Below are 25,877 nucleotides of genomic sequence, written 5' to 3' on the forward strand. Positions count from 1 at the left end.
ATTCTTTGAGATACTAGCTGGTCATTGTACACAGAGCTAAGCAAAAAGATGTGTGAGCTACAGTTTTTCAAATGCGTCATAGGTGGAGACTACAAAAACTGCCATGAAAAGATAGTGTTCACTGTGATAGTAACTAGCTAACTAGCCCCCAAAAATGTATTGGTAGCTATTAATATAATATGGTAAATGTCTGAAAAAATGTGGTAGCAGAGGTTACTCTTTATTCTTTATTCTTGCCAACTGCCAAATTCTTGTTCTGGTTTACCTATTGACATTTCCAAGGAAAGAGTATACTGCTCACAAGGATATGCAGGAACAGTCCTACTACAGATCAGGGTAAAGAGCATCTCTTAGATTTTCACACTGTCTTTTAAAATAATTTCGTTGGGTTTTGTCTCAGAAAATTTTTTAACTTTTTCAATACGGACTTAATGTTGTATTGGGTGATGACAAAAATATCTACCACTTGCCTGTATTAGTATAGTGCATAAAACAAAACACAGTAAATTTGCAATTGAGAAGCATGTCTTGGTATTTTGATAGTATGTCAGGGGAGTTTTTAAACTGGTCTGCTGGTTATAACAAAAGTATGAGTGATCACATAGGCTGGACATCTCTAGTATTTTTCCTGCTGTAGTGTATATACCTGCTGTAAACAGGTTAAGATGATACAGTGGTTAAAATATTGGGATGCTACGCCAGACATTTCACAACTGGAATCTGGAAAGAGAAACCATGCTGAAATTCATTTGCTTTTACGTATTTCTCTTGCACAGAGCTGTAAAGCAGATGATGATGATGACAGGAAATTAACTAAATTGCTCTTATTTGTTGTTTAGAAATGACTGGGATCCCCCTGACAGAAAGGTAGATACCCGCAAGTTCCGTTCTGAACCAAGAAGTATTTTTGAGTATGAGCCAGGAAAGTCGTCAATCCTTGAACATGAAAGACCGGTAAGACACATTAAGTGAAAGGGGTAATTCGGTAAGAGGTTTGGTGGGAGTCATCTTTTTATCATTTACTACTGATCATAACCACTTGGATGAATACTGAAGGTCCTTTTTCAAATATTTTGCAGCAGTTTGTCTGCGCTCTTTCTGATGGTTGTGTTGGAAATGCGGCTTTGGCTTATTTGCTAAAGCGAGAGCTTGTGGTATTTCCAAGAAATCAGACCACCATTGTGCAAACCTAATGGATGATGAGTAGAACTGTGAATTAGTGGTAACTGCTTTTTCTCATTGGCGTGCATCTCCAGCACTCATTTCCAGTAGTATTAACAGCACGTATGATATCTGAATAATCAATGCATAAAAGTCAACTATTTGTATTTCTAGGATGTGCCTGATTGTACATCTAAGGAAATTTTGGTTAAATACTGGTCAAGTTGCTCAGAGGGGCTGTAGATTCTCCATTTCTGGAGATCTTCAAGACTCAACCTGGACACAGCCCTGAGCAACCTGATCTGACTAGACCTGCTTTTAGCAGGTGGTTGGACTAGAGGACCTCTGGAGGTCCTTTCCAGCCTCACTTACTCTGTGATTACTGAGTGTACATTAACATGTAATTAGAAGTCTTTGTTACTGCTCTCTGAATAATGATTGCAATTGTGGAGTTTGTCACAAGCATGTCTGATAAAGCTATGCTTAATGCACGCAAAATGACCATTAACGGAAGTTCTCATTTGCTGAAAGATGCATTTACTCAGCCTTTCTAATTTACCTTTGTGCTTTCTCGGTACTTTCTTATTTTAGAGACACTGTTACGTGTCAGTGGCAATATTTTCTTTTCTTGGTCTTTTACTTTGAGGTTGAAATGGTTGAGGGAGTCCAGTTTTAAAGAGGGTGGTTATGTAATCAATACTGGATTATTATTTGCTTTTGTATTACTGTATTACATAATTCTTCACAGAATTTATTTCACTAATTTAAAATAAATTAAGCAAATAATGGAAATCCAGAATATGTAGTATGTCAACAGTGTGAAACACCTGTACTAAGAACCTTTCCCTTGTGTTTTTCTGGTCTTTGCAGGAATATAATTTTCATTAGCCAGAAAAAAAATATAATATGAAATTAAGTTCTTGCAGAACTGATCCATTTTTCAAAAAGAAAACTGCCATTTCTATAGGAACTGTTAATTAAACAATAGAATTAAATGGAATTTAGTATTTGTTGTGAAGATGAACCTAACAATTTTATTTCAAAGGTAGTGACATCTGTTCTGAGCACTTTCTTCACTGCTGTGGTTGCATTATACACACTGAGGTCATTTACTAGCCTTCCCAGTGCCAAAGAATAATAGCAGATTCAAATCAAGAGTAAGATAATGACAATGATGTTTCAAGAAAAGCCTCGCTTTTCTAATAAATTTACATTTTCTATTAATGTAATGTGAAAAAACTAATTCATATAGCAATTGCAGTGCTGATGAAGTGTCACAGGTGTCATTTTTAATTTTAGCAAACTAATCAAATGACAAAAAAAGCAAACTTTGCTGACTCTTCCTGAATCCTTCTTTTTTTTACCTTGCTTATGCATTTTATTTTTTATGTTCTCAATCAAGAGTTTGGATTTTGAGCTTTGTTTGGTCATTAAAATATTTTTATGCAGAAAAGCCTTTAGGTTGTATTTACTGAGCTGAAGCTTAGACTAGAAGTTTAGACTTAGCTGATGTAAATACAAGGAAACATCTTTTTGCTGAATACATTTTAAAAGCTGAGGAAATAATTTTTGCAGACAGAATGGAGAGGTATTTTATGTATGTATGAATCAGCTGTAAATATTGGAAAACAGGAATTAATGTAGAATATCAAGAGATGAAAGCTGTGCTGACACTAGCGTAACATTATTAACTGATATAAAAATAGTTGAAGTGAGCTATCACATTATGTCAGTCTGGAATTTCTGCTGCTGATAATGATGTTTAGCTTTATGTATTTAGATACATCCTTTGGACCGTGTTACAAAAAGAAAAAGATTTTGTATCACTAAAGCATTTGCTTTCCTTGTTTTCCTGGAATGGGTTATGGAAGGCAGAACTCATGACTTCTATCGGCAGAGTAGGTCGTAAGATTTTTCCGTGTGTGTAGAAAAACCAAACATCTGAAAAGAATGCATAAGTTCCAAATTCAGATGAGAACGCTAAATTCTCAGCTGTGTCAGTATTTCATAAGTTATCTCTTTCATCTTGATAATCTCTAAAGATTTGATTTTTAATGTCTGAAAAATTGTTCTCATGGTACTGGAAGAAAATACTAATCAAAATATGGAAAATAAATATGATTCATTAATATTGTAAAAGATGGACATTTATAGCATCTGAACTAGAAATTCTTACTTTATTAGTTTGCCAAAACCAAAAAAGTCAAAGGGGATTTCTCCAACACTCCAAATCTTAATTTTTTTTCTGAAGTCGCATCATTCCCATGTCTACAGGATTGCATTTTTGATGGAAAAATGATCTGGGGGGGGAAAGAATTTTTACAGCTACCATATATGATAATAAACAGAGCAGATGAGGTTTGAAAGATAAACATTCCAGTTATTGATGTAGGTACTACATTGGAACCGGTTGTGATTAATGTGGAGATTATAAACATGGGGAGAATATAATAAAATGAGATTCAGTGTGAAACTAACATTTAGTGGGAAATACTATTCAGCAGATCCTGGTTCGGTAAGTCAAAAGAATATAAGAAGTATACTTTAAAAAAACTTTAAAAAAAATCCTTCACAATAAACATTAAATGGAAAGATTGGTTAGGGATAGATGATTATCTTTGTTAGGGATGTAGGAAGATGAGTGTAATTTCAAGCTGCAGTATCACATAGCAGTCTTCTGTCATGAAACAGGAGATTAATGGGGTTTTGCCTGTAATTTGAACTTGTAAGAGTGTAAAACGTAACAGAAAGGAGGGGCTTGGGATTGGGCCTTTGAGATTACAACTAAAAGTAAAGTGACATTAAGCTGTTGAATAGTCTTCCAAGCAACGATGCGGCAGTTCCTTTTTTTCTTGTTTCTATAAGCCCATAAAACATTACCATTTCTTCAATAACACAGCACTTGATCAGGTGGTACATAAGTTGTTCTGATGTATGTTTCCATCTCCGATGCCTGTAATTCAATAAAAGGCTCTTTTTCTCTAATATCATCTGGAACATGAATTTGTTTCCTAAAATGGATGTTTACTTTCGGTGTAAAATAAATTGTACTGTAATAATTTAATTTTACTTGTATGAATATGAAGTTAGATTTTTATTCTTTGCTGCTTTCAACCTAATATGTGTGAAGTAATTTGTTCATGCATATACATTTTTCTATTTCTGCAGTGAAGCAAGTTAGGAAAAATCTTAGTTTGCTGTAAAGAAAGACTGTAAAATTGGTACAAGCAATATTTTATTTTCATTAGGTGTTTTAGTCTAAGCATGAATGTGCACATGTGCTAGTCAGATAAAACTTGTCAGGTTAAAGTTTAGTTCTAGATGTTTTTATATATCATCAGTATACAAATGTTCTACTGAGTTTGTATGCAAGAGGATTTAATGATCAGAATAAATGAAAAAAACATTATTATTTTGTCAAATACCAGAAATGGACTGAGCTTGCACCATGATGTATGTCTGTTGGGTTTGAGGTTTTTGGTTTTCTTACTGTAGTGGAGAATTGTGATTTTCTTTAGAATATGCAGGTTCAGTTGCCTTTGACATCTCAGGCCGGTTATCAGAATATTCTGCTCAGTGTTGGTTGAGTTACTTGAGTAACACTTTGTCAACTAAAAAATACTGTCTGTGTGTTTTAAAAAGAAATCAGAAATTCTACATATAGGTATGTTTTGATACGACATTAAAAAATACGTCTTCTCATAGATACAGAGAGACGAAGTCAATCTGGTAGTGGACTTGGAGCTACAACAGCTGTTTAAAAGTAGGCAAAAGGAAAAAAGGAGAAGATAAGGCAAACTCTTCAGAGCTAATAAAATGCCAAAGCCAAATTTACAACAGACTTGTCAGTACGTTGTTCCAAAGGGGCTTCATTATGGTGTCTGAACTTGCACATGCAAAATACCAATTTGACCATGCAGTTCGTGTATGAACCATTTAACTCAGCAGCTTAAGTACACACTTTTGATTATTGCCTGTGAATGTCTGCTTGTGTGTATCAAATCAAGCACGAGCAAAGCTGCTTGCAACTCTATAGAAGTAGTTTTTTAAAACGACAATGCTGTTTTGTAGTCGAGTGTGTCGATGCAGCGCTGTGTTGACCATCTGATGCAAATGGCAGAAAGAGTGAAGTTACTTACTGGTCTTTCGCATTACTTGGAAATATACTACTGATGTTAGTAAATGACTAGGTGAAGGATAGAGTGTAGGAACATGACTTGGTTTGACTAACAAATCATAAAAAAGGGAATTAGGTGCTTTTACCTTCTGTTCAAGCAGTTTGGGAGATACTGTGTGAGACTGAGCCAAGTTCATTTTTTTTTTTAAGTCAAAATTATTTGCTCCTTTGAAGTCTCTTAGAGGGGGAGATAATAGAAAAACGTCCATCAGGAAAATCAGATCTGAAAGCCAAGTGGAATCAGTTGCCTGTGTGGTGATCTGGTAGCCCGGGGATGCAGAGGCATCTCCAGAACGGCCAGGCAGCAGTGCTCAGTTTCTTTCAGTTTGCTGCCCTCTGCGGTTCAAGCTGAAAGCAAAAGTGGGACTTGTGTGCATGCAGTTAGAGCTTTACGTGCTTTCTCCTGTTCTCATTTTATTTGCACTCTGCCACACGAGGAGAACGCAGAAACTTAGAAACTACATAAAAATGCACTGTTTCGAGCATTTTCTTTACAAGCAGAAGCGCAGGGGGGTTAAGCTTTCTGCTAATTGCAAGGATATTTGAAAATAAAATGGGAGCTGACTCCCGTTCTCATTTTTATCTCCTTGACGAGCTGGGTGGAAGCGCAGCTGCTCTGATGGTGTGTTCTGGTGCCCTGCAAGAAGGGACACAGGTCTGTCAGTGTGTAGGGGGGGGCTGCTGCCATCCGGGGGGCCTTGAGGCTGGCAAGGCTGATGCTCACTGCCCAAGCAGGTACTGTCAGTACGCCTGGATTTGTAGTGCCAACAGCTCCACAGTTGCAACACCATGGATCCATTTCAAGGGAGTTATTCATTTATTTTGTTTGTTTAATGTAGACACACCCAATTGTAGCTATTTCTGTGAAAATTAAGTCATTGGTATAATACAACTGTGAAAATGTGCTATAAATACTTCAACATAATGTAACTTAATTTGGAGAAATAGTGAAAACGCAATTGTTTAGTCTTGTCTTTCAGATTATCCAGATCTAAATTGTGGAAATTTTGTTCAGGTAAACAAAAAAACTCGTGAATATGCCAGTCATTCTCTGTAATGGGAATCAAGCTGATGCAGAATGAAGTTATCTTCTGCGTTGTGAATCTGCCGTTTTTGCCCTCATGCCTCCATCTCTCGGTAGAACAGAACCAGATGTTTTTTCTGAAATCAATTGTAGGCTCTACTAAGGTCCCAAATCTTTTTTGGTCAGTTCATGGAGCTAATTTCAGTGGCGTTTTTCTACTGAAGACTTTGGTATGTATAGCTGAGTTGAAACAGTTGCCAGTAGTAGTGCTGAGTTAGGGCTGTGGATGGTGGAAATACGAGGGCAAAACTCCAGAGCAGCTTTACTTTCTAACCCTGCCATGGAGCACAGCAAGTTGTTCGCCACTGACATTCACTTCCCACTCTGTTCACAGGATTAATACTTCCCTTACTTGAAAGGGAAGTGTAATTTATCTTCACATTGTGAAGATAAATCTCGAAAACACAGTTGGAGTCCAGATTATTTCGTGAACAGCTCATGCATATTTGAGCAGCGAGGTGGTTCAAAAGGGTTGTTAGCCTTTCAGTAGAGCAAAGTTGGCAGTCTGTTCCAGTAAAGTAACATCAAAAGCAGCAAGAGAAGTGCCATCAGATGTTTAATCACCTGAAATGGTCAAGAGCATGGCGTTATCTCTTGCAGAAAACAGGAACAGCTGGATGTGATTGCTCTGGTGTATTGGTGACGGCTCGACTCAGGAGGAAAAGGTGTTACATACTTAATCACCAGTATCATTCTTTATGCAGGACCCTGTCGTCATCTTTGAGGATTGCTTTCTAGGTCACACCATAATTACTGTCTATGCTCTGAGAACTACAGCTGTGGCAGACCAAATTTTACATTCAGAAATATCTTTAACAAGAGGCTTTCTCTGTTTCAGAGATCTTTAAGCCAACAGTTCACTGTAATTCTGTGCTGCGTGACAGCTTACATCAGACTGTACAAAGGAACTGGAGCTATTTAGAAAATAATTAATGCAGCCCAGTTTATGGTTGGTTAGCTGTCCCACTGGGAGCTCTACTGTTTTGCACTGTCATGTTTTCATGCTACTTGAATAAATCTGTCAATTATTTTTCTGTTCATTGAAGAATTTTCTTAATGCTATCTTCAATTGCTACTTTATCCCTTTGCTGTGAGAATTCTCAGATGAAAACAATGTATTTCACTGTGGAAAAAAATGCTTCGTTACATCAAGTGGGAGATAAAGCATTACAAAATACTGCTGAAACAAATATTATGGAATGTATCATTTTTTGTTCCCTATTGTTTGACCATAGGATTTAAAATATACCAGTTCCATTGCATATGCTGAAGTGGCTTTTTGATATAGTTATGCCTGCATGGTGCATCTCTTATCTCTGCTCAGCGCTTGCTTCAAGACAGCAAGATCCAGAATTAACATGCTTTGTGAGAAGACAAGGAATGACTAAAAGCAGTACTGATAAAGTAATGTCTTTATTGCTGATCAGGTGGGCACTTTCTTGCCTATGCTGAAGATTACAATCATTTAAACCATCTTCTTAACAAGGAATCTTTAGTATTAGCATTAAATGTACTTACGTTAATAGAGTGATGTTTACAGAAATGGTCTAAGAGCCCTCATAGCTTTAAAAGAGTAATTCTAAAATGTTTAACATCTTCCAGTCATTGGGAAGAACAGCAACAAAAAGAAAAGTATTAAAGCTACCGGTCAGTGACAGCTCTTGGACAAGAATATTCTGTCTTAAATACCATCTTCATTCTTTGATTTTACTCCATTCCTTTCCCCATACTTGTTTTGTGTTCGTGTGTGTGTTGTTGAAGTGACATGGCATTTCTAGCACTTGGCTCAGTGTGTGCCTTTTCCTTCCCTTTTCCTTCACAACTGCTCCAGACTGATCGCATAAACCCAGATGACATAGATTTAGAAAACGAACCCTGGTATAAATTCTTTTCAGAACTGGAGTTTGGACGTCCGGTAAGTGAGGACAGAATATTAATATTTAAACATTAGGATATTTTATTTTTTTTATAATGAGGAATTTACGAATTACCAAATTCAGCAAATATATGCCAGTAAAGCTAATATAATTTTTTTAAAAAAAGGTCAATAAAGTGATCTCACACATATAATTGGGTTTTTTTCAAGTGGCCCTTAACTTGCCAGAGTTGTGGCTTTAATAGCTTTAATACAGACTACATATTAGACACATAGTAGTGTGCAAATATTTAAGAACCACACAAATTGGATGTTAAACAGGCATGTTTACTAGTCTCCCTAAGTCTTTTGCATTTGGCTGGATTATTTTTGAACAATCTTTCAGAGCAGAAAAACATGTCAGTTTGCATTAGGGATGCTAAGTTACAAATCACATATTTTACTTGGAGGAATGTGTCTACATTTAAATGCATGCAGCCATATACAAATCTCTTATGGCAGTAAATAGTGATATTTTTTTCCTTTTTTCCCTCTCTTATATGCATACATGCAGAATATGTATTTTGTACCTGAACATAGAGATAATGGGTTTGCTTATTTTCAAGCTGGACACCTGCCTGAACAGACAGGCTTCAGTTCTGCTCCCATTTTCACAAACAGGCAGGTCCAAAAAAAGGACTCAGGCAAACAGATGCTACCTTAGTCCTACTGCAATCATTTACGTTTAAAATTATAAACTTGGAAAGCTCCATGTGGTTGAAGCACCTGAATGTTGGCGATATCTCAGTTTGTCACCTTTAGTTGCCTAGGCACTTGCAATACTTCTGCAAAATACCACCGGCTTAATTAAATGTGAGCACCAAAAACTGTTCGTTTGTGTTATACAAGGATAAAACAGCGACATTGTCCTTGAAGCAAGACTGAGGACTAGGTTTAGCTTCCTCCCTGCACAGTGTGTGCCTTAATGACTAGGTTGGAGATGCACCTGCTCTTGCTTTTAAAAGCACACACCCTCTGTGGCTACATGGAGCTCAAATTCCTTCCCGTACCCTCTGACATCCTTAGGGAAAAGGATAGCGAATGCCTTCCTCCTGGAGGAATGCCTAACACGGCGGTTAGAGTACTTTCCGGGTGGGAGTTCAGATCCCCTCAGAAAAAAGAGGGGGGTAAACCCAAGCATTCCCTCGCTCTGGTAAAATATTCTCATAGCTTCCCAGGATCCTGCGGAGCTCGAGGGGGAAAAAACAAAAGTCCCTGCCCCGGAGAAGGAAATCCCAAATAGGCATGGCATTTGAGCTTGAGAGGATCAGGATTGAAAACATTCCCATTCTTGCATTTCCCTGTTAGTTAGCGGTTCTCTGGAGGCCCCCCTCAGCACGCTAATTACTGACACCCCTCAGCACGCTAATTACTGACACCCCTCAGCACGCTAATTACCGACGTGCTGGGCTACACGAGGAGCCCAAGGAACTTGAGGCAGGGCCCTGGAGGGCGGTGTGGGAGCCCGGTGCCTTAGGCCCTTGGGGTAGCAGCCATAGGCCAGGGTCAGAACTGCCAGCTGCTACGTCAGAGCAGAAAAGAAAGCAAACCACATACCTTTTTTTTTGTTTGTTTTTAACTTTACTTTTTTAATGATAATATTTCAAAATATAACTCATTGGATACCACCTGAAAAAAATTTTTTTCATATATATTTGGGTTTCATTTGTTGTCCGGTGGTCTATAATATATCATGTTTTCACTGATTACCTTTTATCTCCTTTTATCTAGCCATTCAAGCTGTTTTGTCATTCCTCCTTCTAGGTGGGCAGAAACAGTCCAGATATATTCTTCTGATGAACTGTGTGTCAACAATACTTTACTGATAACGATAATGTGAGAATAGTATCTTCTGTAAGAGAAAATATGTTGAGATTTCCCCACTAGAACATAACTGTGGTGCTTTACAGTCTTCTGTCTCAGTATTAAAAACTGCTAGTATTGATTCAGCCATTCCGGTTGTAAATTTTACCACCTAGTTACTAACATTTTATTAAGATGCTTATAATTGAAAAAATATTGTAACACATTCTTCCTTCCATTCTACCCATGTGTGTCACTCTTTGTATCTGACGTTGTCAACACTTAGTTTCTAACTGTGTCACCTTCTCCACATGTTTCATTCCTTGCTGCCATTGATTCTACTCCATTTCATCTCTACACTTCTGCTTTTATGATGCAGCCACCTAAAAAGCTTTTGGACTATGTTCGAGACACTTCTTCTGGTGTTTCCAATGAGGTAAATGAATGATTCTTGTTCAGATGATTCTCTTGGGAAGAAGGGTTGGAGTGCTCACCATTTATGTCTCAAGTTTGTTAAAATTTAGTGGTTTCATTCTGATAGCTATGAGACGTTTCTAATTCACAATCACTGTATCTTTGTCTTCATATCTTTCCAGATCACTAGTGCATTTGGATGTTGATCTTATTGTCCTAGGAACTGTGAGTCCTTATCTCCAAAACTTCTCGGAGATTAACACTCAGAATTACACACAGCCCATTTCTCTAACTCTTCGACAAATTCCCACGTCTTCAGAGTTGGGCAGGTGCATTGCACAATTAATACATCAGCACAGTAGTATTTTTTATTAAAACAGTTGACTGCAAATTCTTCGTGTCAAGTGAAAGCCTTTTGGCTAAGCTATCATTTCACCAATTAAGTATTTATGACTAAGGTTGCTAATCAGGTAAAACAGCAATTAATAATCCTGTTGCAAATTTATGACTGCAGGATTGACAGTCACTGTCATTACTCTGAACAGAATGCATCAAGATCAGGTAGTGGGCTGTCATTGCCCTGCTCTGAGTGGGAGAGATCCAGGCTTTCATTCCTTCTCCCCTCCCTCCCCATTTTTAGAGCATTAGGGCAAAAGTCAGTGATTCCTGTAACGACAGCTTTACTTCATTCATATTCATGATTCACTTTCATCTTCCGTAGTCTCCAAAAATTAAGTGAAAATTGTGGCCTTGAATTGTTGACTGTTTGCAAGTTATTCTGCTTTGGGTTTGAGCTCTGTAAGTCCGGGAAAACCTCATGATTGTGAAATTTGGGCCCAGTTCTCTGAGACAATAAGTTTCTAGGCCTTCACTAATGCTTGGTAGTACTCTATTGAGGAAGACAATTTAATACTAGCATGATTACTTGAAATCTTACTGTGTTCAGTAGCTCTCGGCAAAATGGCTGTTAAGTAAAACTGGGGGGTTTTCTTGGTTTAATTTACAAAGACATTTATTTTTAGACTTTAAAAATCTTTGAATATAATAAATCATATTCACAGTCTACAGTAAATTTAATACTCGGGGGGTGGGGGTATTCAAAAGAACTTGTTGATGTATTAGAACCATCGTGCAAACAAGCCTGTTTGTTTGTTTACAACTTACTTTTCCTAACTTCATTTTCAGTCACCATTAAAGCCTTGATGCATGAAAAAGGCGAGAATATTGGCTTAATTGTAAATGTATCTCTGGGTTTTTTGAGTAGAACCAAATCAAAGTATTTAAGAAAGTCTGTATTTGGTAGGTTTGGGGTATTTGTATTTGGGGTGGTTGTCTCCAATATTTAATTATTTTTGTCAGGCAGCCTTTATCCATATAGGGCAGTGTTGAATATTCTGGAAGATGCCTAATTAGCTTTGGAGATTGGGGAGTGGGGGAGATGTGTTCTGTTGGGCCACTGGAAGTGGCTTGGAGGGATCGTGGGTCAGTAAATGCCCAAGCGGTGACAGGACAACTACAGCCGGTGGTACCCACTCTTGGCAGTAAAAACCAACCCCAGCCACTGTTTGCTTTCCCCTGTATGTCATATCAGTGTGGCTCTACCTGTGGGTAGAGGGTATAAACTCCGCATAGCCTGCATATAATAATGTATGTCTGTGATAAAAATTAGTATTATAGAATGTGCAACATGCAGTATCTTTCACACAGAAAAAACTTTAAAGGCGGCATCAAAGAAAGGGCAAAAGGGCAAGTTACGTTCAAGGTGATAAGAGTATCTTAAAGGACAGAAATCAAAAGCCATGCAGTAACCGAGCAGTCGATTTTGGCACGACACATACTTCTTGCTGTCTTAGGCTAATCACTAACACACTATGTCTGGCTTGGGGAACCCAGTGGATAAAGAAGTTCTCTCCGGTTTGGTTTCAGTTGTGTGATTTACCCATCGCCATCCATAGGAGGCAGTGGGAACCCACAGTGCCCTGGGGATTGACATCCTGCTCTGTATAGCCCTGGAGCCGTTCCCGGTGGAAAGGAATCACTGCCTTGTGGCTGTTTGGCCAGTAGCGTGTAGCAGATGGTCTTGGTGCAGGCTCTAATGGAAGGGGTTGGCACCTGCGTGAGAAACCCCACGATGACAATTAATCAGCAATGTTTGTATTGCCTCGTGCAGCAGTTCTAACAGGGATCACCAGTGAGCCCACACTTCCTCTGCTGGTACTGGGCTCTGGGGGTAACTGGTCAACGAAGATGAGGTTGATAGTTGTGGCCACTTTTGAAATGAGACTCTTGACATTTACCAGAGCAGGCTCAGTGTGTTTTGTGGGTAGCGCAGGGAAGTGCACAGAGCTGAGGTTTTTGTCTCCGTGGTGCATAGAAATGTGAGGAGAGCCGTGGTTACGCTGGCTGTTGGTGTGAGCAGCTCCGCTGTGGGTTTCTGTGGTTGTGTTGCAGGCAGAACTCATAATAGTAGGTATTTATCGTAAAAGCATTGAAGTTGGATAGTGGTGGCAGAATTGTCATAAAGCAATTTCCTTTTTTCAGAGGATGTAAAGAAAAACTTCAAACTAGGAACTGGGTGAAGAGTAAAGACTCAGGAATAATAGGTTATTCAGAATATATTTTTTAAAGACAAATACAATGGTAATTTGTTTGGACAGAACAGGTAAATGGTAATGCACTCATCATGAGCCCCATACGCATTCCAAATGTTGAGAAATAAAATAGGGATCATTTCCTGAGTGCCAATAGCAGGTTTATTGCCTGTCTGGGAATGTCTGATGATCATCAGCAGACCTCCATAACCACCTGGCTTCAAAACACAGGCTTTTATTTCATCTGCCTGTGGAAAGGCGGTTTGACTCTTTACTCCTTTCCCAGAGCAGATGGATTGGTTTTGTTTCACCTTCTAATGTTTAAGTGCACCGAGTTCATGATCTAGGTTACTGTACTTAAAATACTTTGGTCAACAATTACCTGTTTCTGTTCTTTACATTCAAATCCTCAAATCAGTTTGTATTTTAAAGCATCATGCATGGTTCGTTTATCACCTAAGAACAATGCAGTGACAGGTGAGGTCAAAAAAAAACCAAAAAGCACAAACCTCGAAATCTCTGTTTGTCCTGGTTTCAGCCAGGTGGTTCCACCACGACAATGTTTTACTAGGAAAATGAAACTTGTAAGAAATAACTTCACATTAGTTTGCAGAAAAATAAGTTGGTTTTAGTGAATGTGGCAAACAAAAATCCAGTGCTGTGATAAGACTTGATGGTATTCCACAGTCTCATATTCTCTCCCATCATGGAAAAAAGCGTATGTGGAGCACCACTGCACCGAAAGCCACCTGTGAAAGGGATACATCACTGTATGAGTGAGGTGAACCTCCACTGGTTGGGACACCTAACACTGGGAGAAGCTGGGTACATGATCAGTAGTGTTGGTAGTTTTCTTCCAAAGGGTTATTGCTACGGCACACGTGCCCCACTGAGCAGCCATCCTCCTGACATCACTGATGCACGCTTCCCTGTTCCTTGAGAACAGAGGCTACGTCCCACGACCTCACCTTGCTCCTCTGGGTAACAGCTTAATTCCCAGATTGTGTGAAGGTCTGTCATACACAAGCTGGAAACTGCGGATGTGTGGCTTGAGGACATGCTAATTTACAAAGAACGAACACAATAGTAATGCCTAGCAGGTGGGCGTATTCCCATTGATACTTTTTTAATGCCACTTTCTCTTTCCTGTTGTCGTGCCCACACTGTGGGTTGCATGCATGTCATTCTCTACTGTAAATGAGATGCAGATGAATAGAGGAGAGATCATGTCTCCTCTCATGTGTCTGGAGGTTGTGCTGGATGAACTGAAAATGACAGCATGACAAGTAGCCCTTTTTTTTTTAGCATTGCACTGAAGCAATTTTTGGAGCTTTTATTTCTAGCCTCCCCTCTTTTGACCGTAGCAGAAGTCACTGAAGCAGAGTTGTATGTCGCCAGAACCTGAGAATCAATTTCTACAACCTGAAAATCCAGGATACAGTGCAGCAGTGGAAGGATATGAATGAGAAAAAGAGCAAACCTATTCTTTTGGTTTCCCATTCTATTATAAAACGAGATCGTTATCATACAGAACAATGTAGCGCATTACAGTAGAATCACATTTGTTGTTTGGAAGCAGTTTCAGAAGTTTGGGGCTAATTGAGCTCTGACAGGAACAATTTAACAGTATCCATCAGGTAAGAATTGCAGCAAGCAGCAGCAGAGAAACTGCCTCAGCTTTGCCTCTAAAGGGGTGACAGAATAGTAAAAAAGATACTTTAAAATCTTGCAAAGGCGCATTGCTTCTAGAGCTCGTGACTCTTAGTTACAGGTATTCCCCAACTCTTGCGTTACTTCTGTTCTGAACTGATGCAGACCAGCAAGTTTAAACGCACAAGTGACTAGAACAGTGATGTGGAACAATTGTCGTGGTTTCATGATTTAGCCCAGTAGCCTATTTCATTGCAAAATAAATTGGAAGGAAACAGAGCAGTTATAACCAAAACTTTGCATTTCCTTTTTTCCTAGATACGTGCTTACTTTAAGATTCCCCCTAAAATGGCCTTGAAATAGGCCAGAAACTAAATTCTTTCAATTACAGGCCAATTCCTGTGCTGTCTCTGGGTGAAACAACAGAATTGCCATAACCCTGTTTGCCAGTCTTACAACCGAATGTTGTTGTCAAAATTTGTTGCTTTCAAAATCTGTTGCCTTTGAAATTTCTGTTGAAATCAAGAGGAACAAGAGCTGTGCACAAACACTACTGACAGGATACAGCACATATTCATAACGCTTAATCTAACGGAAACGCATGTTAGAGCTAGTTCTGCCACAGTGTTGTACGAGTTAAGCCAAGATTGACTTGAGAGAAGTATTGGGGACCTCGTTCTGCCGTTTCTAGGGGTCAGGTTGATGTTACTGGTTTTTGCAGAGAGCATTTTCTTTATAAATCACCTCAGATTTGGAATCTCACTTGAGGAGGGATCCTGCCTTCGTGTTTATACAGCATGTTTTTCAGATCCAGACTGGAGCTTATGAACATAACAGTATTTAACAGTGAGAATAATAGTAGTAATAAGTAGTAACACAGAAGAAATACTTGAAGACTTGTCCACAAATCAAAGAACTTTCTTTTCAGAAAAAAAAAACAAACAACCATTTTGAAACCCTATGCAGAGATCACCTTAAATATAGAGGACTTATTTTCTCTGGAAAGTAACTTTAAATCTGTCTATTAATATATTTTAGCTGTTTACATCTCAGATGCTCTTCTTACCAAAAGCCGCAAGGCTTTTTTACCTGATTTTTAATGTGATTTAAATTAAACTACAGTTAAAAAGTACTGAGAAAATCAGAATGATCTTAGCTCAAGTTTTAGATATTTGTTCCATACAGGTCTTAAATACTGAAGCCTACTGACAAATGAACTCTTCACTGAACAATCATATTGTCTTTATAGTGCCCCACCTGTGAAAGTAGTTTAGTTACTCTAGAGTGTCATGTAGGGTATACAATCCCTATTTAGTAAATAGTAAAATCTATTTCCAAGTATGGTCTTATACTTCTAAAAGTATACATGTCAGTTAACAAATCTGGGTGAAGTCCTATTCATGGACTCGCAATTCAGATCACTGGAAAAAAGACTTACCTAACAGAAAAAGCACTTGCACAGGCCATGAGTGCTGTTATTTCTGCGGTCTTTCTGTACAGAGGAAAGTCTATACAGATTTTTTCCCGACAGAGAAGAAGTCTGGAAGGCTTAAGTAGAGAGAAAAATAGTTCCTGCAGCTTACAAATCTACGATAGTTCTATTTCCAGTCCCTCAGGTTACCTCTGAAATGGCATGCCAGGAATGTGAAACAAGTTTGACTTTTGAACCACGCTGCTTTGTACCCATGAAGAAATACCCCAACGACCATGCAGTTTGTTCTAGGTTCATACCTGGTTATCAGAATCGTAGTATTACTGAATTCTGACTGAGGGCTTGAGATGTATTAAATGGTGGTTGTAAAATTAATAGTCATTTAAGATTGACTTTGTATTAATAATAAGATTATGGAGCAGTACTCCCTTCCATCTTCCAGGGTTTGTGCAGTAGCTACTTTTGTAACTCCATTAGACCGAATAATGTTCAGTGGTAAGAATTTTCTTACCAGGAATACAGGGTGGTCAGCTACTAGCCACAAACATCACGGGATTTACAATTGTGATTGTAATGGGCTGCAATTGACTGTGGGATTTTGGTAACTGGAGAGGAGGAGAAGCTGTGCAGGCCTCACTTGCGCATAAAGGAATTATTTTCATGTTTTTATAGTACAAGTTAATTTTAACTGTTCTGTATCTAGTTTTAAAAAGGTTACGGAGAAGCATGACTTGGGATCATTATTTAGCAGTGCTTTAAAATAAAGAAACATTACTGAAATGGAATAGGAAACAAAATCTAGTGATGCTTTTTAAAAACTCGATAACTGTTCTCATTAAATATTGCAGTATCTATGCTGGAGTGCCCAGGATGATAATCATCATAGTCTGTTTTGATTGGGTTTGTCACAGAGTAACCAAACATAATCAAGCATGATAAGCAGAAATGGTCACCCTTTAGTCAAATACAGACATATAACAGATTCATATATTTGTTTTTACAGACTTCCTTATATCATCACTATTCAACGGACAAAGGCCTGGACAGGCCCTCTAGGTAAGAAATGCAATATATGATTTCAGTAGACACAGATTACGCAGCCTGTGGGTTTTCCTTTGTGACATGTAAACCAGTAGATGTTGCAAAGAGTCCGATTGTGACATTCACCTTGTGAGCTACTGACAAAATAGAGAGATGCATGAAGAGAGTGATCGTGTTTTGATACTGACATGTAAATTTTACTTCTCTTTTACAAGGACTTAACTCCTTCTGTTCCAAATAAGCCATGCTGTATTCTGGGTCTTCCCACTGACGTCCCTGAGCTCGCTCTCAACCGCAGCGATCTATCATGTAACCCCGCTGCCTGCAGCCCTTCCAGTGCTATTCCGCTAAGCACACTACTTCATCCGTTCTCTGTCTTGTCTTTTTCCTGTCTTTGCACTGATCTTCTAGTACCAAAAAGTAGTCTAGAAAGACTTGATGCATTTGTTTCAAAGCCTTCACTATGAAAATGACACGGCAATTTTGTATAATACTTTAAAACAATCAGGTAAAGAAGAATTTCAGCTTTTCTCTGTGACATATGCTGTAAGATGTCTGAGAGTGGTGCTTCTCCCCTTTACGTGTTTTTGGTTTTTTGATACATTTGTCCTGGGTGTTGTTTAATCTACAAACCAATAATATACTGATGAGCTTCCTTCTAAAATTCCTGAATTCTGATCTTAGGATTAGACTGCTGCTAACACTGCTTATTTCTGTAGTTCTGCAAGTACTGCGAGTGACTACAGAAAACGAAGGAAGTCAGAACCTGCCGTAAGTCATCAGAGGGCACACAGCGATCAGAACGCAAACAGAGCGAGCCCGGGCCGTCCAGATGCACAAGGCCCATATACAACCCTTAGAAAGCCTTTAACTAGCTCATCTCCTTCTTCTCCATCAAGAGCAAAAGGTAAGAGATCATGTTTGTTAGCAGAGAACACCTGATGATGTGTTTTAGAGTACACTGGTAGTAAATACAACTGTCTGCTGTTGCTCAGTGCACTTCGCTGGGGGATTTACAGCTTTGGGGCCTTTCATGAAAGGCCAACTTGTTTATTTAAGATGAAAAGGTGGATTTGTAACAAGGATTTTTTGGTTTCAACTGCTTATTGTAACAAAAGAAAACCAACTAAAGACTATGATTTGTACTGCAATATATAAACCTATCAGGTTTTGTTAACTCCATTCTTGTCTTATTAGATTATTGTGATTTTTAAATTGTTTTCAGTATACACAGAAAGTAAATCAGGACAAATAAGATTATAGGATTAAAGCTAGGTTTCCAGGATAGCATACCTTTCAAGTCTATAGATGATGTCTTGGATGTTGTCAGCTGTCAGGACCTAATTTAATCAAGCAAACATTCCTAGTCCAATTTTGTAAATCCTTGAAGTATTTACTACAGCACATACAATCTAATTAGCTTCTTTTTTCAAATAACTCGCCATTCTATTACTGCCCTCCATGTCTCTCCAGAAAAGAGATAATTGAATCAGTTGTTAATTTGGGTTTGGGGTTTCAGGTGGGTTTTTTTAGCAAGACAGCAGGTTTCCGGTAAAATATATGATGGAAGTAACATACAGAGTAATATGTATACAATACATCTCCTTCTACATTATTAATTCAATTGCTGTATTTTGTAGCTATACTAATCGGCCTATAGCTGTATTGGGGACCGTTTAAAGCAGGGGTCCTCAAACTGTTTAACCAGGGGGCCGGCGTGCGGATGCAGTGGCAGGCAGTCATCTGCGGCTGCTTGGTTTCCCCCCGCAACCCCCAGCACCGGGGGGTCTGGGGGGTCTGTAAATACCGGGGGCCGGATTGAGGACCCTGGGGGGCCGTATCCGGCCCGTGGGCCGTAGTTTGAGGACCCCTGGTTTAAAGCTTTGTAAACATAAATTCCCACTGAAAAGAACACAACATCCAGGCTGCAACAGAACGTGTCAGACAAAGAAAACTAGTGAGAAATATTAAGAGTGCAGTGATGGAAAAGCAAATATATTTTAAACCCAGTGTTACAGCAGGAATTTAAAAAGCAGGTAGACTCATCCGTTGGGTGTACCAGGCCAGGCAGTGAAGAGGTGGTAAACTCCATTCACCTCCATTGACCTTTGACTACACCGCTGATAATGAGCACTTACTATGACTTAAACACGTCCTGTGTTTGAAAATCCTTCCCCTAAGAACATCTAGCACAGCTAATTAACTTCAGGAAGGTGACCTAGCTGTGTCACTCCGTTCTCTCCCAGCATCGTGAAACCCACTAGAATGTTAATTTTTCTTGGAATTAACCATTTTGTTAAAGAAGTAGCACGTCATAAGCTGTTGGATCAGCATGGATTTTGAACTCTGGTGTTTCAGTTTCTGATCTGCATTCAAGTTGTTTTAGAAAGCAGATCGGGCTGTTGGAAGCATGTGTCTTGAACTGAATGTTGACACTTGAACTGAACGTTGAGACCATTTTTGAAGTTCAGTGCAAGTATGAGAGACCGCAGTTCCAAATTTATCTCATAGTGACTTACAGATCTACCCTGTGTGTAAAAATGTCTTGAAACTTACTTGAAAACTCAGGCTTCGTTATGGAAGTCAGTCTAAGTGTTTCTTCCACATGCTGGTTAGGCTTAGTAAGCTGATACATCTTCCTTTACACCTATACAGCAGTTCTCAGCCACTTTGTTCTGCCATCCGTGAGGTGTAGAAACCACCACTCCCTTCAGTGATGCCACTCTGGGGAAGAGCAGGCTACTTATGCTGCCTGTGAACAACTGGGAGAAATTTCCCATTTGATCATATATAAAGATCTATCTTTACCTTAATTACCTTAGAATATGCAGATGCAGTGAACTCTATGAGCATTATTCACTTTCAAAATTCTGAACGGCTTCTTTCAGAATGCACAGGTGGAAAATTCAATATTTGACTGAGGTCTAGATTTGTTGTTTGGTTTCGTCTTTAAATCCTTTGCAGCTTTTATTGTCTTGTTGACCTGCTTCAAAATCAGTTTTAATGATTGTTTTCTTGTGTTGCTCTGGCAGGGGGGTTATGGAGGGGGTAACATCTCCATAATTCATAAGGAATTCTTTTTGATGTTCAAATTAGCATGACTACATTTTTACAGCTGGAAAATAACTTAATTACTAGCTCTGCTGCTCTAGGCTGTAGCAACCTATGTACTGACCTAAGCTGATAGATGCTTTAATTGCTGTCTCTTTTCTAGTCTTTCTAATACTTACTGATGCTGATTCCAACTTTCTGAATCTTTTTAATTTCTGGCAATGTCTCTTTTTTACCATGCTGCTCTATGGATTATAAAGGTGGGGATATTAGCAAAGTATATCCGTCCCTTTTAAGTTACTCAGTGCACAACCACAACACCTCAAATGAATTAGATTACTGTAGCACTTACAGACAGCATTTAGCTGTTCCGAACGATTCAAGAAGGGCAATCAGCTACAAGAATGGCTGGCAGATGACTCGTCAAAATGCAGAAGTCTGGAGCAGCACAGAAGAATCTGCTTCTCCAAAGAGAAAATCTCGTAGCTGTGATGATCTGTTAACAGATGATCGTGATGGCTTTCCCGATGCACAGGCCAAGTCGGAAAGCATGGGCTCTCTGTTGTGTGAGGAGGACTCCAAAGAAGTGTGCTCAATGAACTGGGCCTCCCCGTATGTTGAGGGCCGTGGTAGCAGTAGGTCAAGAGTTCGTCACAGATCCGCACACGATGCCCCCGGTTTCCTAAAAATGTACAAAAAGATGCACCGCATCAATCGCAAGGACTTGATGAATTCTGAGGTGATTTGTTCTGTGAAGTCCAGAATACTGCAGTATGAAAAAGAACAGCACAAGGGTATTCTTCAAGGCTGGAGAGAGTCCTCTACTGAAGAGGTGCCCAGAGACATGGTGCCAACCAGAATATCTGAATTTGAAAAATTAATTCAGAAGTCAAAATCCATGCCGAATCTAGGTGATGAAATGTTGTCAACTGTTACGCTAGAGCCTCCTAAAAATGGCTTATGTCCAAAGAGGCGATTTTCTATTGAGTCCTTGCTGGAAGAAGAAAGTCAAGGCAGACATCCCTCTCAGGTACAACGGAGCTACAAGTCGAAAACCCTGGTGCCAATTCATATTGAAGTGACCAGTGATGAGCCACCACGTTCGCATATGGATTTTTCAGACAGCGATCAAGACGGAGTGGTTTCTGACCTCAGTGACTTTATCCAGATAGAGGGTTCATCCTTTTGTAGTGAAAGTGACTTTGACCACTTTTCCTTCACATCGTCTGAAAGCTTCTATGGATCAGGCCACCACCACCACCACCACCACCATCACCACAGGCATCTTATCAGCTCCTGCAAAGGGCGATGCCCAGCATCCTATACCCGCTTCACCACCATGCTAAAACATGAAAGGGCTAAACAAGAAACCACCGAAGATCCAAGGAGGCAGGAAGCAGAATCTGGCCTTTCTAAGATAGCATTCCTAGTCAGTCCAGTGCCTTTCCGGAGGAAAAAAAGTGCAGCTCCTAAAAAACAAACTGAAAAGAAAAAATGCAAGTCATCTGTATTTGAAGCACTAGATTCAGCACTTAAAGATATCTGCGACCAAATTAAAGCTGAAAAAAGAAGGGGAAGCTTGCCCGACAACAGCATATTACACAGACTTATTACTGAGCTGCTTCCAGACATTCCAGAAAGGAATTCATCTCTTAAAGCTCTGAAAAAGAGTCCCATGCACCAGCCTTTGCATCCACTGCCTCAAGATGGTGCTATCCATTGCCCCCTGTACCAGAACGATTGTGGAAGATTACCTCTTAGTGCCTCTTTCCCAGACATGGACGCGACTAACAACAATGATAGTGCACTGTGTTTCCAAGGTGGATTAACTTTCTTCCTCTGTCCTTGTGATTTAACTCATCCGACCCGACTCCCCGTGTTTCCCACCCTTTCTCATTCCACTTCTATTTGCGTTGTCTGTAAGAAGCTTTCATCCCACGGAATTCTTAATGAAGGATGTCGTTTATGTAGGTGATAAGGATAGACAAATTTGCGGTCTATTCACAAAATACAGTAATCTGGACAACTAGAGTAATGTATTTTATCTAAGAGGTCATTAGTGCTATAAATTACAATGGTGGTGTTAATTTCAGCAACGTGGGGGGTTTTCCCCAAGAAAAAAGACTACAGAAAGTAATGCATGCATCATCAGATGCTGGTCAAACAGAAGACACTAAAGATGATGTCCTTCCTTTATTATTAAAAAAAAAATATCTCCACCTAAAACGTGTTGCACTGTATAGTTTTGTTACATGTAAGTGATAAAAATGCGGTTAATCCTGCCAGTATCATATAAAGTTGATTCTGTTTTCATATGAAAATGCACTAATTCCACTGCTCTATATTACTTTTTGTGAATAGACCTTAAGGTCATTTTAGGAAGTTTCCATTTCCACTGTTCAAACAATAGAATTTCCAATTTCTGTGGCAGCAAAACTTGTTCCTCTCATAGAATTTTAATATATCTCTGAAGTTTTTAGAAATTTCCTCTCCTCTTAGAAGGGAAATTCTCAATAATCAAAACTTGAATGAAATTTTCAGGGTAAGTATAACTTTAAAAAGTCCATCTGGACAGTGATCTGGTCTTAAATTCACTACTTTGAGTTGTTCGTTGCTCTGCTGCTTTTTTTCTCAAAAAAAAATTGAGCTAAAAATATTTTTAAAGTTTAAGCCTTGCAATATTAAAGGAAGCAAACTAGATTCATAGCAGGAGTGCACTAAGGTGTATCCCAGATTATTTTAATTAATGCTTTTGGCAAGTCTGTAATTTCTTTCTCTTTTTAAATGGTCACACTTCTGTGTTAAAGAATTCTGCTTCTAGACATACAGTCCTCTGTGACAGAGCATCTCTGAGAATTTAATGACATTACAAAGCTATTCTTGAAATCACAAAAGGATGTAAGAGAGAATGCCTTTAATATGTCAATTATGCGATATTTGATCAGCCCTCTTTCACTTACCTTTAATCTCGCATTTCTATAACTTTTGCAAGTACCACGCTAGTAATTTGTATTTCGAGAGAAATCAGAATTGAAGCTGTTCCCGTCTTTTATTAACTAGATAAAACAGATGTATTGAGAACAGGGAATTTAGTCGAAAAAAAGAGCTATAAAACCAGTTCAGAATTGAATTGGTCATACTTGAGGCGTGAGTGTGATTACCCTGGCAGGCAGTACTACATGGTGAGACTGAAGTGTTGGAAATTGCGCTGGTCACGTATCACAGTTGAGAAATGAGAATTTTCCAGTCCTCCAAAATAAGGAAATGCACAGTGCAGAGTGAAAACAGATTCCTAATAGCTCTGCAGCTATGAGGGAGCCTGGCATGAGGAAGGTGGTACACTCTGTCAATGTTAATATCTCTAAAGTAGCGTGGAGAATGAGTACAGCGGAATATTCCATTGACTTCCATTAGCACCAGTCATGGCTGAGCTCTACTTCTAATCGAGTTTCATGTTTTGTTGGATCTCTGTGTGCCTCTTCCAGCCACCACCCACACGGAGACTTCAAGGTCATAGCAAAGACCACTGAAAGCTACTAACATTGACTCCGTAAGGACCTGTATAGAGACAAAGGGAATTGTTCTTCCTGAAGCCTCTGCATTTTCACTCCTTCCCTCCCCTGTCCGGCTCTTTCTACTAGAGTGTAAAGACAAAAAAGGACAGATGACTTTGGAGGCGTTTATCTTTGGGCTTATGCAGTAAGCGTAGATCCGCATTCACAGACATATCGGGAAGGCTGTCCGGAACTGGTACTGTGACATACTTCTTGGTGATGACATACTTGCAACCAATGACATAAATAATACAAGTATCTTGGGGTTTGCCTCCACTTTTTTTTAATTAATAGCCCCAAAGTTTTTGTGGCTTAGCCAGCGGCCCGCGGGAGACCATTTACATCTTTCTTCTGTAAGACCCCAGCCTAATGGATTGGATGCTTTCAGTTCATTTTTTTTTCTACTTGTACTCCTTTAGAAATGTATGGGTTTGGTGAGAACAGATTGTGTGAACGAAGTCAAAGGAAGACAAACATTGGTCATATGTCTCCACTAGCAGGTATCACTGTGGCAGCAGGAGAGTAAAACAGTAAATCTGAGTAGTCGAGAGGCAGCCCAGTTCATCCTCTGGTCTAAAATAATTCCATTACGTTTTCGTTTCAAATCAGCAACTCGCAGAGCTATAAAGAGTGTAAGATTTTGATTTTATTTTTATTAAAACTGAAAAAATGTATTCACCATCCTATAATATACCATTCTGGAACAAACAACAGTAAACTGTGCTTTAGAGAAAATCTGCCACATAGATTGGTGACTAATAATTTGTACTCCAATACAGAGTTGTTTTTATGGAATAACATACTTTTAAATTCCTTTGTGCTGCCTAACACGTGCCCCTGGTAAAGTAGAAATGCATCATAGATCACTGAGGAGGAAACAATTTTTTTCCACTGCTTTCTCATCGAAGCATGCTTTAACCATGTTTTGTGCATCTAATTATGTTTGTTGACATTCTGAAACAGTTCCATGCGAGCTGACTGAAGTCCCAGTACTGCTGTCGTGTCTTCAGTGTGGCCCAGTAGGGGTGCAGCCCTTCCTACAGCGAGGTGTGATTTTGCCCTCTCGATCCTCTGTCATACATTATTCTGCTGTGGATCAGAGGACAGCCTTTGCTTGAGAGTTATTACCTCTTTTTTTCTTTAAAGGTGCACTTTAGCCATCATGTCTATTAAAGGTAAAACAATAGATTTCAGTGTCTCCTCACCCCCCCTAAACGAAAGCAAGCAGCATCACAGATTTGAATGGTGGTGTTTAATTTACCGTAGTTTCACGTGATTTCTGTTTTCAGTAGACCAGGAGCCTCCTGGAAGCTATTCTTCTGCTTTCACTGGTGTGGGACGATGTACTCCAAGGGATAGAAGAGGAATCACAGACAAAGAGGTAGCAAAACAACAATAAATAATGCAGAAATATCCATATGGAAAATGGGTAACATATCTGAGATGAGATTTTTGTTGGCTTTAAGACACTGTAATGACACAGACCAAAGGAACAGTTACTTATCGTATCATTAGATGGAACAGCATCCTTCTTTTTCATTAAGGAGAATGGTACTTCAAGAAATTAAAAGAATATCAAGCTTTGTGACACAAACTGCGTCTTCTATTTATGTTTAAATAGATATGGCCATAAATTTACTAGTCATTGATAAGCTCTGTCAAAGTTGACCGGAGTGGGTGTTCGGAGAAGAGAAGAATAGCTGACATGGCCGGGGAAAGGTTCTTTTGAGCGTTACGCAAAAAAAATGGCTCAGTAATTTTAAAACGTTTAGAAAGAACATTTGTATTTCACCATTATTTTTGTTTCGAAAAAGCAAAACCACTTCTGTTAATGCATTAGACAAAACCACTTATCTTAAGAGTGATCTCTGATTTCTGTAAGAGTTGGTGATTGCTTATATTAATGCTTTGGAGGAGGAAATGGAAGTAGGCATACAACCTTTAAAGGAACACTAAGATCGCTGAAAACTGTACACACAAAAAGCGGAGTATATCATTCAGGAT

The 25,877-nt window shown here is 39.1% G+C and overlaps 1 protein-coding gene across 22 annotated transcripts in view; it reads left to right on the forward strand.

Annotated features, from left to right (window-relative positions):
- SORBS2 (sorbin and SH3 domain containing 2) overlaps nucleotides 1-25,877 on the forward strand; it is a 231,883-nt gene that overhangs the window by 182,524 nt on the left and 23,482 nt on the right. For 12 of the 22 annotated variants that reach the window (XM_056325896.1, XM_056325888.1, XM_056325913.1 and 9 more), the window contains 7 exons: nucleotides 840-954; nucleotides 8,254-8,337; nucleotides 10,520-10,576; nucleotides 17,231-17,283; nucleotides 17,988-18,175; nucleotides 20,580-22,139; nucleotides 25,166-25,254. In XM_056325896.1, coding sequence (XP_056181871.1) covers nucleotides 840-954; nucleotides 8,254-8,337; nucleotides 10,520-10,576; nucleotides 17,231-17,283; nucleotides 17,988-18,175; nucleotides 20,580-22,139; nucleotides 25,166-25,254 — 2,146 coding nt within the window. Of the gene's footprint in view, nucleotides 1-839; nucleotides 955-8,253; nucleotides 8,338-10,519; nucleotides 10,577-17,230; nucleotides 17,284-17,987; nucleotides 18,176-20,579; nucleotides 22,140-25,162; nucleotides 25,255-25,877 lie in introns of all 22 variants that reach the window. The other 10 variants (XM_056325932.1, XM_056325972.1, XM_056325981.1 and 7 more) reach the window with 4 other exon arrangements.

Source organism: Falco biarmicus, chromosome 1 (genome assembly GCF_023638135.1).
Source record: "Falco biarmicus isolate bFalBia1 chromosome 1, bFalBia1.pri, whole genome shotgun sequence".
NCBI classification, from domain to species: Eukaryota; Metazoa; Chordata; class Aves; order Falconiformes; family Falconidae; genus Falco; species Falco biarmicus.